At 43.5% G+C, this 16,941-nt stretch overlaps 1 protein-coding gene across 3 annotated transcripts in view; it reads right to left on the reverse strand.

The window, feature by feature from the left end:
• The window catches only part of tmem108 (transmembrane protein 108), a 61,644-nt gene that overhangs the window by 17,138 nt on the left and 27,565 nt on the right, over nucleotides 1-16,941 (reverse strand). For all 3 annotated transcript variants that reach the window (XM_080794079.1, XM_080794078.1, XM_080794077.1), the window contains one exon: nucleotides 1,010-1,093. In XM_080794079.1, coding sequence (XP_080650205.1) covers nucleotides 1,010-1,049 — 40 coding nt within the window. In that variant the 5' untranslated portion in view covers nucleotides 1,050-1,093. The remainder of the gene's footprint in view (nucleotides 1-1,009; nucleotides 1,094-16,941) is intronic.

Genomic DNA, 16,941 nt, shown 5'->3' on the forward strand with positions numbered 1-16,941 from the left:
GCTGCTGCTTGGACTGAATCCACAGCCACAGGCTGTCTCACTCTCAGCTTTTGCCTATACTACGGAAACACCATTAAAGGTGGATAGGTTCCCTACAAAGGAGAGAACAAAAGAGGCTCTAAAGGTAGCTCTCCGCCGCACCGAGGTTGGCGGTGGTAAGTGTTGAATAGGCAGGCGGTGGGTAGACTGTCATGTCGGGTCGCAAGTTGGGGAAACCTCGTTTCAACCGTCAGATAGCAGCGGCCGAACAAATAAGTAGTAGTGCCCCTTTTTTTCTTCCTTCTAATTATTTGTTCGGCCCAAAAACATTGCTTATTGTCATGATTTGTCAAGTGGCCCCTCGAGGCATTGCATACGAGACACAGTTATCAGCAGCCTGTTTAGTGTAGCACCCAGTGTGACCCACACCGGCGTGTTCCGTTATTTATTCAACTGACATTCAGAGGTGGAGTGCTGCTCCTCAGAGTGACACTCTGTTGGCCTCGGAATGTAAAGCCATGTCCAGACTCAGTCATAATGGAATGATGGTGCTGTAACAGGGAGGGGTACGATCGCTGTCGCTGATCATCGGCCTCCTGCACCGCTGTTGATTACGTCGACTAAAGCTATGACGAAAAATGACCTTTTACTGATATTATGGGGCTCCCGATATTATCGGATGATATTTGCATAATTTCTGAAAATATCGATTTATCGGTTTAAATGTATTGGTTTAAAATAATTTCTCCCGAATTTATGATAGTGTTTATTTGGAAACCCCTACATTTATGAATGCATCTGGTGGGGCATCACAATATAATTAGGTGACAATGTGTCAATTTCACAACTGCATATTGGTTGATATCGGTATCGGAAATTAGGAGTTGGACTATATCGGGATATCGGCAACAAAAAACATCGGACATCCCTAATTTCAGATGACTAAAATGCGACTAAAACTAAAGGAAATATTCAAAAGACCCTGACTAAAAGTAAATCAACAGTGCTCCTGTACCAGGGCAGTACTCACTCAGCAGCTGACAGCGCAGGGCCTGCAGGCTTGTCTTCATGGTATCATATGGTCCGGATCCTCCTCCACAGTGCTCATGGCTCTCTGGAAGTGAGAGAGAGAGAGAGAGGTTTTATACCAACTGAATGCACTGGTGGAAAAGTATCTTTTTGACTTAGTACTGTCATTTTGACACAAATATTCTCTTCTTCTATTTTGAAGAATCGGCCTCAGGTCCTAATGGGTTAATTGCTTTGAATTGAATTAAATTGAATAATTGAAGAGAGAGAGAGGGAGAGAGAGAGAGAGAGACAGAGAGAGAGAGAGAGAGAGAGAGATCAGGTGAAACTGTACTCAGGTATCACAATCAAGTCCTGTTTGCAGTGGGATATCGCTATCACACATGCTGTGATTGTGTGAGGGCATGCTAAGGTCCTCCAGGGTCAAAACTGGGTTAACGTTAACAAGGGTAGTTAATGAGTCACAGTTTAAGTCAGTGTTGATTTTTTCCATTAAGTTTTAGTCATATTTTAGTCAATTGGCAGGGCTTGATGGCAGATTTTACACTGGGTTGCATGCTGAAAATGAGGTTGTAGATCTGCTAGATTCCTTGGCCTGAAAACCCCCCTGACTTATACCATAGATACTTTTGTGACCGGGGTCCCTCAAGTTTTCCAACATGTTGTAAGCTTGTAGATCTGCTATTTTCGCTGAAAGATCCCTCCAGCATATGGACACTACTAGGGTTCGTTTGTGTGGTTAACAAACAAATTAGGGTCTCAACAATGGTCTGTGGTAAATGGCCTTGCACCGTAGGCTTTAAATCATCATTGACATGTGTCAGATCAGCCATGGTCAGTGAAACCAATTACACAGCGTTAAGCATTGACCAGTGAAGGACCTGGACAGTCACTGCTCAGTGTGTCTGTCACAGACAGATAGTGGCCAGCACTGTTGCCAGAGTCTGTGAGAGAAAAAGAAACCAGGTCCAGGAAAATAAAGCCCAAAACAAGCGGCTATTATAGGCCACATGAGCACTTTAAACCTACCATCAGTTATTATCTTTTAACCACTGGTTAAAAAAAAGAAAATGGAAGCAAGCCCTAATAAACAACTATACTACCCCCAAAGAACGCAACCCGCAACTACCAATATTTACAAGTGTCTTTACAGAAACAGAAGCCAAAAGTCGCTTATAATAAGCATTAAGCAGACATGGCAACACTGGTGGCCAGCTAAATGAAAAGACTCCTGTCACATCTTTCACTTGTCTCACATCATGATGCCCTTGGAAAACATGCACGCACACGCACACACACACACACACACACACACACACACACACACACACACACACACACACACACACACACACACACACACACACACACGCATGATTACAATACTCGCAACGTGCGTATCGGTGGATACCAGTGTATAATTTAAACAAATCTAGGAAAGTGGTTCTCAAAGTGGACCCTTACAGGTCTGTAACTCTGAGAGTGTACAAATGGAACCAAATGGACCTTTAAGGGGCCATTTGGTTCCATGTGTACACTCTCAGAGTCATGCCCCCATAACTGGGGAAAACACACTTGATCTAGGAATAAATCAAAAGTACATGAATTAAAGTGAAGCTCCAAGTTAGTAAAATAATAATAATGTAAATATTACAGTAGTGCAACATCAACTGAAGCTAGTTTGACGCGCCACATGCTACTTAAAGCATAATGACATTTTGATGATAATGGTAATGTCTTGCCCTTTGCACTTTGGATAGAATCAATGGTAAACAACATTAGAGAACAAGCCCAAATGTAAGCAACTCCACTTTGAAAACAAGCCCAAAACCCCACAACTAACAATATTTACGAGCAACTTTACAAAAACAACCCCAAAGTCCCTTATAATAAGCAGACATGGCAACACTGGTCATGAGATGAAGCATAAACTAACCTGACCAGCCCGTTCCACTATTCAACAGGTGAACCACTACGACTCCATACCATTACCAACTCCACAGAACCTGAAGCCTACGTTTTTTTTCTGTCACAATGTTAAAAGTCAGGCTTTACTCTGCCTGCCTGCCCGCCTTACTGTGGTTCAGTATCATCTTGTTCTTCTTCGTGGCCCTAATGAGCTCCACTGCAGGGCAAGATAAGAGCCACTCCACAGTGATTACACAACAAGGCCAGGTTCACGCACGCATGGGACCCCCTCATTATTTAGGTTGAAAAGGTTGATAACCACTGGCATATACAGTAGAGCAGAGGAGGAAAGGGGGAAAGACAGGGAGGTGACAGCGGAGAAAGGAAGGGAGGAGTGGACACTATGATTCATCCTCGATTCATTTGGGCCTGTTATCTCCCATCAGCCGCAGGCTCCTATATCTTCTGTTTGTTCTCTAGTGAGAAAGAGGAGCAATCTTAGAAGATGGAGGCAGTCATCATAGAGCCATCGGGCAGGTCAGAGTGAGCTACTCTTAGAGTATATATGAATAGAGACGGCACCGGTTTTCTCATCCCATCCACTTGCATTAAGTTGCTCAAAAGCGCATGAGGCGATTTCACTCCTCCTTCCGAGTAGGAACAGAGTGCATTCTGGGATGGATTGGGCCAAATCGTTCACGTATGAAACAGCGTTCACGTGTCATCATGTACGTGCGCAATGATAGTCAACGGACCAGAATTGGCCCAGCCCTGCAATACCAAATTCGGCCACTATGTCCATTTCGCCTCAGGGTTTCCTCTGGGTGCCGTCTCTATTCATATATACTCTAAGGAGCTACTAAGCTCGAGCCCTTTCCAATTTTCAATACTTTTACTTCTACTCCACTACACCTCAGAGGCAATTATTGTACTTTTTCATCAAAAAACATACATTAACCACTTCAACCCTATATATAACACTGTACTTTGATTATTTGAAAACACATACGCATGCATGCACGCACGCACGCACACACGCACGGCCATTTTGGCCAAACTAAGAAGAAACCAGTGACTCCATGTAGCAGCGACAGAAAGATACATGATTTTCAAAGCCATGTTTCTCTACTAAAGAGGAAACAAGTCTTCAAGGGTGCAACACTCACAGCGCAGCACACAACGACCACACACAGAGACCAGGGCCATGCGTCACCATGGCGACTCAGATAGGACATTACTACATTCAAACCCCTTCTTGAGATCAGGAGGGGTCGTCTCTCCAACAGAGTGAAAAGCACAAAACAAGAAGATAGAGAGAGGGATGGAACAACGGGTCAACAAAGCACAGCAGAGTGTGGATATGCAATTTAGCTAATAATATACTGCGTATCCCTGGAGTCCCTTTGTGACGGGGACGGGGGGGGAGTTTGTTGACAGGGCCTCAGTACACCCAGGCTAAAGATAGTAAGATGCCAGCTTTGACTTAAGACCGGTGTTGACACATTTTGTGAGAGAAATAACCAAATACGTCTAGTAGGAAAACAAGCCCACATGAGCACTTTAAACCTACAGTATATGCTTTCCATCTACAAACTCACAACGTGTCACGATGTGACTTGTTGTGGGCTTGTAGATCTGCTATTTTCAAACAAATCGTGGGAAAAGAAGATAAAACTATTTAACAACACACATTTCTGGTATACAGCAGTCCCTGGCACAACATGTGTTCAGATGGGGATACATGCACGTTTACATTTACATATTAATTGGGGCTCCTTGACATGAACATGTTTGAGGGCCACTGGTTTAAAGAACATTTAGGAAGCAAGCTCAAATAAGCAACTATATACACTTTAGAAACCAGCCCAAAAAACCTCAACCTGCAACTACGAATATTTACAAGCGGCTTTACAGAAAAACAAGCTCAAAGTCGCTTATGATAAGTGGACATGCCAACGCTGCTTAAGACTGAGCCTTAGGATGGTGCGTAGTCTGGAGGGCGGGCAGGGTGGGGATGGTGACGGGGAGGGAGGGAGGGACAAACAGGGACAAACAAACATACAGTAGTTCGGAAGGCCAAGGTCAGCCGAGACGGCACAGTGAAATAAATAAAGCTGTCATTCCAGTGCTCCCCGTGGCCACTGGTCCAGTGGGGGAGAAACAACAATGCTATATTAAATTTGGACTTCCCTCTATTCTTACTGCCGAGCTTAAGAGGGGCGGCTGACGGTGGAGGCTGGCACTCTGCCCAACAGAGGTGGCAGAGAGAGAGAGAGAGAGAGAGAGGTTCTCCATAACAACATAACAGGAGGAAGAGGAGGGATGTGTGGGAGTCAAGAGGAAGGTGTTGTCGTGCTCTCAATGAGAGCCGATAAGGATGCATGGTGTCTAATCACAAGTGTCTTCTCTTAGTGCCAGCTGGTGTTTACAGACATAAAAAGTTCTCACGCCTTCAGGTATTTTTTCGAAAAACGTCTTCGCTGAAGAGGACCATTTTCTATCTGTGAATTTCATCAAATATAACCGATTTTACAATGAAATCTGTATTTTTCAGCAGGCGACACAGTTATATAAGCATAACTAAATGAGAAAAATAAGCAATGGTAAACCCAAATCCAGTATACATCAAAATAATAGGAATTAAAACAATTCCAAAAAGGTAGCACATCCAAAAATGTATTAGTTATATAAGCATCATAAACTACTGTGAAAAATACTGTGCTGTCTCTATTATAATTGGCAGCAGACAATGTTACTTTTACTTATTGAGTGACACGCTTATTGTATCATGAAGACATTATGCCTTGATTTTGTGAACATAATAATAATAGGTCCAGCTACGGGATCAATTCCTCGAGAGCTCCGTATAAGTGTGTGTGTGTGTGTGTGTGTGTGTGTGTGTGCGTGTGTGTGTGTGTGTGTGTGTGTGTGTGTGTGTGTGTGTGCATGTGTGAGCGTGCGTGTGTGCGTATGCGTGTGTCCATGCACATTCGGAGATGAGAGTACGGTACTGCAGAGAGGTCAAAATATGAAAGCTGTGTCTCTGAATGAATTGGACAGCCGTTGGAGGACTAATAAAGGTTGGCAGACAGAAAAACACACATTTGTTGAGCCTTCTCTTCAACGACAGCCAGTTTGTTATACTGAAGGGAAACATTGCCCTGATAGTAAAATATACTTTATATACCAGTAAGACACCCTGAGGGCGAGTGCACGTGCACGCATCCGCCTGGGTGACGGCAGACGGCAGACTGCTGGGCGAGCGCTATAGCGCTTTGGCATGGGGGGGCAGATCAACATAATATGGAATGAATTCTGTACTGGCCATATATGGAGCGTATCTTGAGTGTACAGGGTTTGATGAGGTCAGATCAACATACTGTATGGCATGTCAGAACAGGAAGGACGGGTGGGGAGGGATCAACATATGGAATGTCAGGACAGGTGGATGGAGGTGTAATGTCACGAGGCGTGACCATATATGGAGGCGTGACTAACGGACAGGAGATGCAGGTTTTCATAGTAAATGCAACCTATGGTCGCAATTATTTTTGTATTATATGTTTATGACAGAGATGAAACCAGGGATCAGAGCACAACAATACAGGGTTGTTCCTTCCTGGTGTCAAAGGAGTGTAATTTGTTCTGATATGTTTGGAGCCATATCTCACTCTCTGGGCTTTACCCTCGCAGTGCAAAGACCCAAGACCCACAGGAAATGCCCACAGCGAGGGCGTCCATTTTGTCTTTGAAGCTTATATTCACACCCTTTGATAGGAATCAGGTTGATAATGATAACACATGGGGCTCATGCTCTGGCTGGCTCTGGCTTTGTTCAATGTGTTTCCATCCTGTGCTTTTGTTTAGGGAGACGCCCCTGTGAATGTCTAGTTTGTCATGTTTATTTCGAATATGCCAATAAAACAGAAACAATTCCTTGTATTTCGCATCACAAAGTAAAACTATTAATAAATAGTTAAAATATAGCAAGAAGAAATAAAAGGATAAATAAAAAAGAATGGAATATAAGCATATCCGAAAAGGAGTGAGAAGTAAAAACGTATAAACTCCCACCCCTCTGTAACTGAAATTACTCGATGGATTCTGTGCTAATTAAGCTGCTCTTCTAAGAAGTGCTCTTCAAAAGTAATATATATACATACATATGTACACCCTAATACTATCCTATATAATTACACACATACATCCATATTATACATATCAAAATTGTCTATTTTAATTATATAGACAATTAAATACTAATATAACATAACATTATACATAATAAATATAATATATTTTGAGATACTTGGACATTGCTTTTGTTCCTCATTCAAGCTGTTGACTCCCACGATATACCTAAACTGTGTGAAGTGAGGGGCGCTCTTATCATCATACATCATCACATTCCGACCAATCATCACATTCCGACCAATCATGACACTTTTGGTGTGCTCATTTTTCTGTTCTCACATTCTAAGCTCATCCAATCAAATCTTTGCTATGGACACAAAGCTCATGGGCATAGGAGGGGCTAGCGTCCTCACTTTTTATCCTCAATACGTACATTGCTCAGCCAATCAAATCATCGCTATGGGATGATCAGCCAATCAAATCATTGCTATGGGGTGCTCAGCCAATCAAATCATTGCTATGGGGTATACAATACACACAAACACACAAAGCTGGGCATAGGAGGGGCTAGCGCCCCTGGCAAAAAACATTCTCAGAATATTTACAAATTAATTTGGGAGTCCTTTACACGGAAATGTTTGAGAACCACTGGTTTAAACAACATTAGGAAATGAGCCCAAAAAACTGCAACCCGCAGCTGAGCACACCAATATTTAGAGACTATACAGTAAGAACAAGCCCAAAGTTTCTTATAATAAGCACATTAAGCAGACATGTCTATGACCACCCTGGGTAAGACCTACGCTGTAGAGGCTATCATTTGTTTGGGCGGAAGTTGCGGGATTTTTTGGCGGAAGTATCGCCCAAGGAAATGACGTTGATGCTTTACAAATCAGTTTACATTCTCTGCGAATGAAAAAAGTGTTGTGATTGGTCGGGAAAATATAGTATCCGGGGGAAATACATCTGACGGATGTTCCGGACGATACATCCGCCAATAGCTTCTCTGCCGTACGTTGTGACCAGGCTTTTCTTTTCGCAGATAAGTAAGCCTGGGACCGAGGCTAGTCTATGACATGGTTGCAACTGTGTAGCAATCATGCCAATGGGAGTCCTATATTAAAAATGGGTTAATGGGAGGGCAGCGGGCAGGTGGATGGGCATATACTGACAAGGACCGACAGATACAGATATCTGTATATATATATACAGCATAAAGGACACAGCCAGGTACTGTACTGTAGGCAGACAGAAGCAGACATCTCCATACATGGGCACAAAAGCGACATAGACAAACGAGTACAATAGACCTGTATACTCTACTCTGACAAAGCCCCTCTGACTCAGGCATATTGATCGGCTATATCGACATAGGTGTGAGAGCCCACGTAGTGGCCCAAACCGTTACTAATACTTATTCACTGTGAGGGAAACAAAACAGTAAAGGCCTTTCCATACTCTAGGTTTCGGTGATACGGTGACTTAGTAAAAACAAAAGAGACGTGTTTGGGTGAGCGGTGAGTCGCATATATCACCGCGGCGTGACGTCATGTGGTCACCTTATCACCGAAAACTGGAGTATATGAATGTAGTGTTTCTCTCAAAAACCGGGGTGACTCTCAATTATATCATCAGAATAAGTCGGCCATATTTGCTGAGTCACGGTGCCACCGTGCTGTGTGTGAGGGAGGGAGGCGGTGCTCTCTGGCCCCTGGAAGGCTAACACCCTCCCGGCCAACAGCCAGGATGACTTACTGCTGCTGAGTCACGCATCGGGGCTGAGCGGGCTCATCCATCAGCACCACTGTCTGTCTGCCATGCCCACTGTCTAACCAACCCCCCACCGTCCTCCTCACACAGAAACATATCGGCCCATTAAAAGGACATTAGACTCCCAGCGTGGCGCTCGCCGCTGCCTCCGCCGTATAGCGGTGGTGGGGTGGACCGTGGGAGGGAGGGGCAGTAAAGCCGCGCGCCGAGACGCCTCTCTCAGTTACATAACTACCAGGGGCGTTGGTCATTATGAACAAAACACACAAAAGCTGTTTTTGTGTCCCTTCTAAAAGGCATAAACTAAAATAAATAAACTTATTTGGCTGAGGAAGCACATTGTCATTTTTACGGTCCGTCAGACATTGCTGACAAAAATGGCAGATCTACAAGCTCACAACCTGTTGCAGTTTGATGCGAGGACAGCGCCTCATGTTGCGAGACCCGTTGTGAGCTTGTAGATCGGCTATATTTGGCAATGTTTGGTGGTTTGTCTTACTAAGTATATATATTTTTTTAAGTGGTTAAACTGAAGTGACATTGATAAATTCCAAATCTTACAATTATTCTGCGGCAGCCCTGGACTTGCGTGCCACGGCACCCACTTTGAGAAACCCTGCACTACTGGTATTCATCCCGTTATGAAAATATAGTTCATCTCAAGCCAGCCAGACACTCAGTACTGAACATGTTTTATATTCTCAGTGAGCAGTAGGCTGTCAGTTCACATTCGCGTTTCCACCCACTCACTTCTGGGGACTCTGGGAGAAGCAGAAGCGTGTGTTACAGATAATACAATTGCTCATAGTCAATTATAAAGGACAGGAGCATGGATTAGTATGTGAGTGGGCACCTACTTGTCATGTCCGTGTCCATGTTTGCAATGTCCAGATAAGTGTGTGTGTATGTGTGTGTGTGTGTGTGTGTGTGTGTGTGTGTGTGTGTGTGTCATGTGCCTGACCCCGTGACCCCCATGCGTCACAACGATTTTCATGGTGGACTGTGGATCTCACACTGGTGGTGAGCTGCAGTGCACTCACACGATTTAACTAAAATGATGGCAAAACAAGTTTGTCACTGATGAAAACTAAATAAAGACAAATCTATGACTATAAACTATAACTAAATATACTGACAATTTCCTCAACAAATCCAAACTAGACTGTTAGGGAGGAACTAGTGGAGAAGAGATCCGGTAGAACTGAAAGACAAGTCATTTTATCTTCTGAAAATAGTAGATTTACAAGCTCACAACAGCAATGTGTTGTGAGCTCGCAGATCGGCTATTTTGAGCATGCAAATCCGCGTCTCTTCTTCTGGCACGCCAGTCGTGCAATTGCTTCCTCTCCATGCACAAATAATAATGCATTCCTATAGGAAATCCAGCGCACTACATTTGATGCTTTCATACATTTCATGTTCACCGTACAGTTTGACACTCACCATGCGCCCGTGTGCACACACACACACACACACACACACACACACACACACACACACACACACACACACACACACACACACACACACACACACACACCTATTATACTGAGTAGAGTGCAACACAGAGCACCTGCAGTTGTCATGTTCAAGTGAGGGTAGAACTGAACACATGTCTGCCTCTTCATTACTCACATCGACACGAGAGGCTGCCGTGGCCCTCGACAGCGCAAAGCCCCATTTATACTATGTTGAGTGCCGGTGTGCGGATGCAGCGTGTCGTGAGCTTGTAGGTCGGCTATTTTCGATGCGCTACACCGTTGTGCGACTGAGCATAAATCAGGCCCCATTCATGCATCGGTGCATGTGTGTGTACATTAGGCATGTGTGTGTCTGGACTCTGGATAAGAGTATGTTGAATGTGTGTAAATGACACTGCACGCACGCACGCACACAGAACAATGACAAAGCTCCGATAGCAGCCTACAACGATATAGCTAACCGTTTAAGAACATTTATTGAAGAAGGGTCATGGACCATGATTCCTCTGAGTTACACTGGGTAGTCAAAGCAAGGGTGAGAAGACCATGGGGCACATTTGGCACATCTTATCTGTGGGCAGAACAACTCTTTATGCATGTGTCGGCATTGTAGAACACACAGCTTGGGTCGAGTTAAACATTTAGAAAGAGATACCATTTTGGAAAAATGAATTATTAATCGTAGGCCAATAGGTTAGGCCTACTGAATAAGCAATGTATAATAATATCACAGATTTAGTTAATAAAATTCATTCCATGTTTCCATTCCATGCAAATTACAAGCTGTTTTACAAAACAAATAGTCTAAATATTGATGTAAATATATTAAAAGATATATTGCACATCTAGAAAAATATCTGCATATAGCATATATAGCTTGCTGCTTAGCAGAAATGGATATTAAAAAAATATGAATATATTTTCAACGGAAATGCCAGCTTCCTTGCTCGGATTTCGGGAGGTGTAGTTCCAGACTCTATATACTGTAGCATTCGGAGATTGTGGAATAGTCGCTACATGACATGAGACTATACCGTATGCTTATGCGCTTGTAGATCTGCTATTTTCACTAATTTGGGTCCCGGGCAAAGTCTATATTCTCTGTTGAAAAGTTTGGCAACCACTAGTCTAGCCTATTGATTATTGTAACGGGAGTAGACTCCTGTGATACAGAGAACAAAGCCTCTCCAACCAACTAACTTATGTTTTCCATAATCATCATTTAACTGATAATAATAATCAGCAGGTCAACACATGGAGAACAACCTCAAAGCGGTAGTGTTGTAGTACTCCAGTCCTTGACTCATCCCGAGTCCGGTCTCGAGTCCACATTTTCATTTACTCGTCTCGCCCTTAATTTGACTTGGACTAGACTCGGTCTCGGACCAAGGGACTCAGGACTCTTCTTAACCCAGGAGTCCACTCGAGTCACTACAATGCAAAACTTTGTTTTATTATATCCATATTATGAGGAGCCCATAATTTCATATTAACTTCATAAGAGAGCGACTGGCGCTTATGACAGCTATCTCGTTAAGTAATGGAGCACAGCTGAAACACGTTCCTGCTCTCTCACAGTGTTTTCCTTGGACTTGATCTTGACTTGGACTCGCTTTAGGTGGACTCGACTACAACACTAAAAAGTGGTTAACCGGAAACCTCATGATTAAATAACAAAACGTCAAACTATAAATAACAATAACGGGCAGGACAGATGTGATTGGAGTTGAAGACAGTGCTGGTCAGATGACAGAGACAGAGATAAACATGTTTGAAACTTTTCTTAGTTTAGTTCAGATTTGCGCGCGCACGCGCACACGCACACACACACACACACACACACACACACACACACACACACACACACAGAGTCTCAACCAGTGTCACATCGATCCGATGTGCTTGGCATTGAGGTTGTGGGATGGCAATCAATTCAAAATATAACACCCTGTCAAAACAGAGCCCTTCCTCCATGCCAACAGAGACCCGTGTGATACTGTATGTGCCGATAGATATCCTGCTCTCCTCGCCAGGCACGCGTTGCCTTCTCTCCCCCCGTGGAGCAGAACGACACAGCCAGATTGGAAGCCTTACGCCTGATTGATACTCGATCGTGCGTGCGTTGTGATTCATGTCGCAAAACAGCAGAAGTAGGCCTACAAGCTCACGATGCGTCTATCTTTGGTGTGCCATAGTGGTACACTTCTAAGTATACAATGGGCCTCGCCTCATCTTCGCCATGGGCTGAAGTCATAAATCTCTCTCTCTCTCTCTAGCTATCCACACACACGCACACACGCACACACACACACACACGCACACACGCACACACACACACACACACACACACACACACACACACACACACACACACACACACACACACACACACACACACACACACACACACACACACACACACACACACACTTCTTCCATGTCCTTGCGTGACCCCCTCTCTCTCTCAGTGACAATGCTGCTATGGTCGGTGATAAATAGTAATAAGATATAACAGCGCGCCACGTTCCCGCTACGCTTGTCATGAATGCTTACAGAGTAAAGTATTATGTGACTGCTAAACAGAGAGGGGGGGGGGGACGACGACACCCCCATATTCAGGCCTACACACATTTTGCCCCAACTACAGATGTAGGCCGTTTTTCCTTCCCTACCAATTCCGATACCCATGACTTGCGTATCGGTAGGTACCGATCCAACACCACTGTGTCATTTTAAAATAATCCTGGACAGTGGTTCTCAAAGTGGACAAAATGTGCGTAGAAAATGGAACCATTAATTTTGTACAGCACACTCTCACAGGTCCTTGACATTAATCATTGGCATTTTTGCTAAATTAATATGCATTGTTCCGTCTAAATAAACAAACAATTAAAGGATTGAGGACCACTGATCTAGGAATGTATACAGTATGTAAAACAGTAGTGCAACATCAACTGAAAGCATTAAAAAATACAAAATAGTTGCCTGGATACACCATGATACGACATTTGGAAACACCTGCAGATCAATTGACCATGGTGGCACTGCTCCCATGAGTCACCCCCAGTCATCTTGATTCATCAATATAAAAACACAGACATCCACTCGAATGATAGATTCGGATGGAATTGTGTATGCACTTATTATCATCATCGTTTTAATGTTCCTGAGAGAGGACCTGTCTTTCATTGAAAGCAGGAGAGGGCGGATAATGAATACTAGTTTGAAGAGTTGAATGACCTTGAAATAATTAGAGAAAAGATACAAGTCTATCCTGAGTTAACCAATCAAATCATTTTGGGGGGCGAAATGAGAGAAAACGTTTCTTCCACTCCCCCCCCCCCCCCCTCTCATCCAGATTTTTAGGCAATTTTTTTGATCAAAGCTTATCTTACGCCTCTGTCTGCTGTCTGTTGCAGCCCAGGGCGACAGATCGTTATAGCTCACAGCCAGTGTTACCCAGATTCTGCGAGAGAAATAAGCAACCAGGTCTATGAAAACAAGCCCAAACGAAGCGACCGTTGAATATTGTTCAAAATTATTTAAACAACAAGAATCTGGTACGGGGCTCCCTCATGGGGGGGGGGGGGGGGGGTCATTTGGGGGTCCTTGACAAGAAAATGTTTGAGAACCACAGGTTTAGAAAACAAGCCATTTTTCAAACCAGACTGAAAAAACAAAAAAGAAACGCTGGGCCCCCGACTCTCAATGAGACATTCGTAGCACGTAATGAGGGAGCATGTAAACCGCTCCTTCATCCACAAGCTAATGGCTATGTGTTAACCAACTATACTCTTTACCTGTAACCCTAACCACGGATACAGCAACATGCGTTTTTCAGAAAACCTTTAGCAATTATAGGAGGAGGCATTTTTAGAATCGGCTTCAGTTCTTAATGGATTAAAAACAAAAGCTACATTGAAACAGAAAAGCTGCTGTGCATCATCATGCGTCACAGACAGTCTACTGAGTCTCCGGGCTTCTATTGTCAGTAAAGTGACGGTGATAGAACGTGGTATACAAAGCTCCTGGCTGCTGATTCCCTGCAGTGGAATAGCAGTTTGGTGCTCTGACATCCCACAGACCTGTGTTTATACCCTTAATCTTAATCTCCCTTCATCTGCCCTGCGTTTCCATTTTTTTGGGCCAAACGTCACATCACATCCCCGCCTTGACGCAGACGGCTGTTTGCTATAGACTGCCCATCGTCTTTCATCTTTTCCACTCTCGAGCAAGAGAGAGAAATAAGAAGTCTGGAAGAATGACTGATTCTTAATGTGGGAAGATGGGAGGATAGATGAGAATTTATTTATCAAATTATTGATGATGAGAATGATTGTATGAAGTATTGAAGTATTCAGCAACCCTCTATTCATCACTCAGCAAAGGATCCATATACAGTACACCGCCTACAGTTAGTACAGAACGCAAGACTCATCACTGGAACAAGAAAATCTGAACACATCACCCCGGTGCTGGCCTCACTACACTGGCTCCCTGTACATTTTAGAATTGATTTTAAGATTTTAATACTGACTTTTAAAGCTCGGAATGGCCTGGTTTATTATTATTATTATTATTATTATAATAACTAATGAAACACAGAGGTATATTCAGTGATTTCACTTAATTCAAATAATCACTTTTTTTGTTTTGTTGTGATAATCCTCCCTACTATAGTGTGTGCTGACCATATAAGGAGTTCCTCCCTGTCCCCATTTAACCCGTGGGGTAAAAAAAAAAAACGTAGGTTTAGTTTTTGGCTAGGTGGCTCAGCCGTCATCCAATCAGGATAGAGAGGGGCCTTCCGCCAATCATGATCGAGCGGGGGCGGGCCTTGGTGTGCGTGCTGTTGGCCTGTTGCGTGTCCCCACACTGTAGTGCGTGCATGTGCACATCTTGTTACCGGGGCGGACCGGGTTTTTTTCCAAATCACTGAATGCTCCTTTAACAACGTACAGGTTACAACATGAGTACTGTAGGCTGTAATTGTATGAACAAATTGCATACACATTTTGGAGGTTTTAAAGCACAATAAGCCTTAAATGTGCGTTAATAAAATGTGTTTGAGCGTCGAGCCCCCCCTCCCCACCCTCCCATTCCGTGACACTATACTGTATTTTTAGCTCCAGACCGACGTTCAATAAAATCAGACATGTCTCCAGAGATGTTAAATGGAGACAAACAGCCCAGCCACCGGCAGTGCAGCGAGCTGGCAGCATGATGACACAGCGGTGGCTCTGCCACCGGAGCCATGGAAGACGTCACATGGCATCTCTGTCAAGTCTAGCCGCGTCCCGGATCCACCGTTCACACATGAATCCACATCAACCCCTATAGCATTCCCATTCTGGGAGCGTATACGCTCGTCCAAAATAGAGGTGGTTTTCAACCCACTGATCCAATCGAGGTCCATTATTTATTGGGCATTATTTGAGCCACGGTGATGATATTTAGCCTCTAAGACCCCAAAACGTAAATAAGATTGGATAAGAGGGATTAAAGGTTAACTGAAAAACTATTATTAGGGTCGGCTCGCCAGGTCTGGGTACCATCCGGTACCAGAACCATCCATGGAAGGGAATACTTTCAGGACACAAAAAACCTGACCTGAAAGGCCAGGTGTCCAAATCAGTCTTTGTTTCAAAATCACTGTTTTACAACATCAATAAACTATCAATTCCTGAGTAAAGAACTTCATTTGATCAGGATCAAGTTCTTTGTGTTCTTTATGGTTTCCCACTAAACAAATCAGATTCTAGCATTGTTACAGCCCTTTAAACTTGGCTCAACCAAGGGCTAACATAATAAAAGCACATGAAGTCAGATCAAAAGTTTATAAAAATATGACTTGTAGATCGGCTATTTTCAGCATGCAACTAATTGTAAAATGACTTATACTGGATCTCTTGTCTACTAGACCCTTCCTAACATCTGGATCTCTTGTCCACTACACCCTTCCTAACATCTGGATCTCTTGTCCACTAGACCCTTCCTAACATTTTAGTCTAGTTTTTATTTGTTGATGAAATTGTCAGTATATTTAGTCTTAGTTTTAGTCATCAGAGCTTAGTTTTTATTTAGTTTCCATTTAGTTTTCGTCAGTGGAAAAAGGTAGTCGTCTTAGTTTTAGTCGACGAAAACAACACTGGCATAGTCATGTGATCAACACAGATCTGTCCCATTTCCCATATTCCAACCAGATTGGCTAAGATTGCCTTCCAAAGTTTGCAGGATTGGTTCGTTTCGAACAAAATGCCACAAATCATGAACACAGCGTGCAATTTCCGTGAAATTATACACACACATTCCCACTAGGCCGAGGATGAAATGCCACTTAAAACATTTCAAATCAGCCTCACGGTGGCGCAACAGGCCAGATCATGTTTTACCTATAACTGCACCGATCTGTGTACAACTTTGTATGCGCACTGCCTAGAGTCCAAGGAAAAGACTTTGCCCTGCATGTTTCACATCTGCCTGTTATAGCGCCACCATGAGAAAGATTTTTGCAAAACCCATTGCTTGACATTACTCATACAGATTTCATCCATACATCTTACAAATCGGTATACTATACACTATCACAAACACTCCTATAATCCGGATGGAGACCTTTGGCCCGAGGGGCAATGGGGCA

The sequence above is a fragment of the Protomyctophum bolini genome, assembly GCF_963924005.1.
Source record: "Protomyctophum bolini genome assembly, chromosome: 21".
Classification (NCBI taxonomy): Eukaryota; Metazoa; Chordata; class Actinopteri; order Myctophiformes; family Myctophidae; genus Protomyctophum; species Protomyctophum bolini.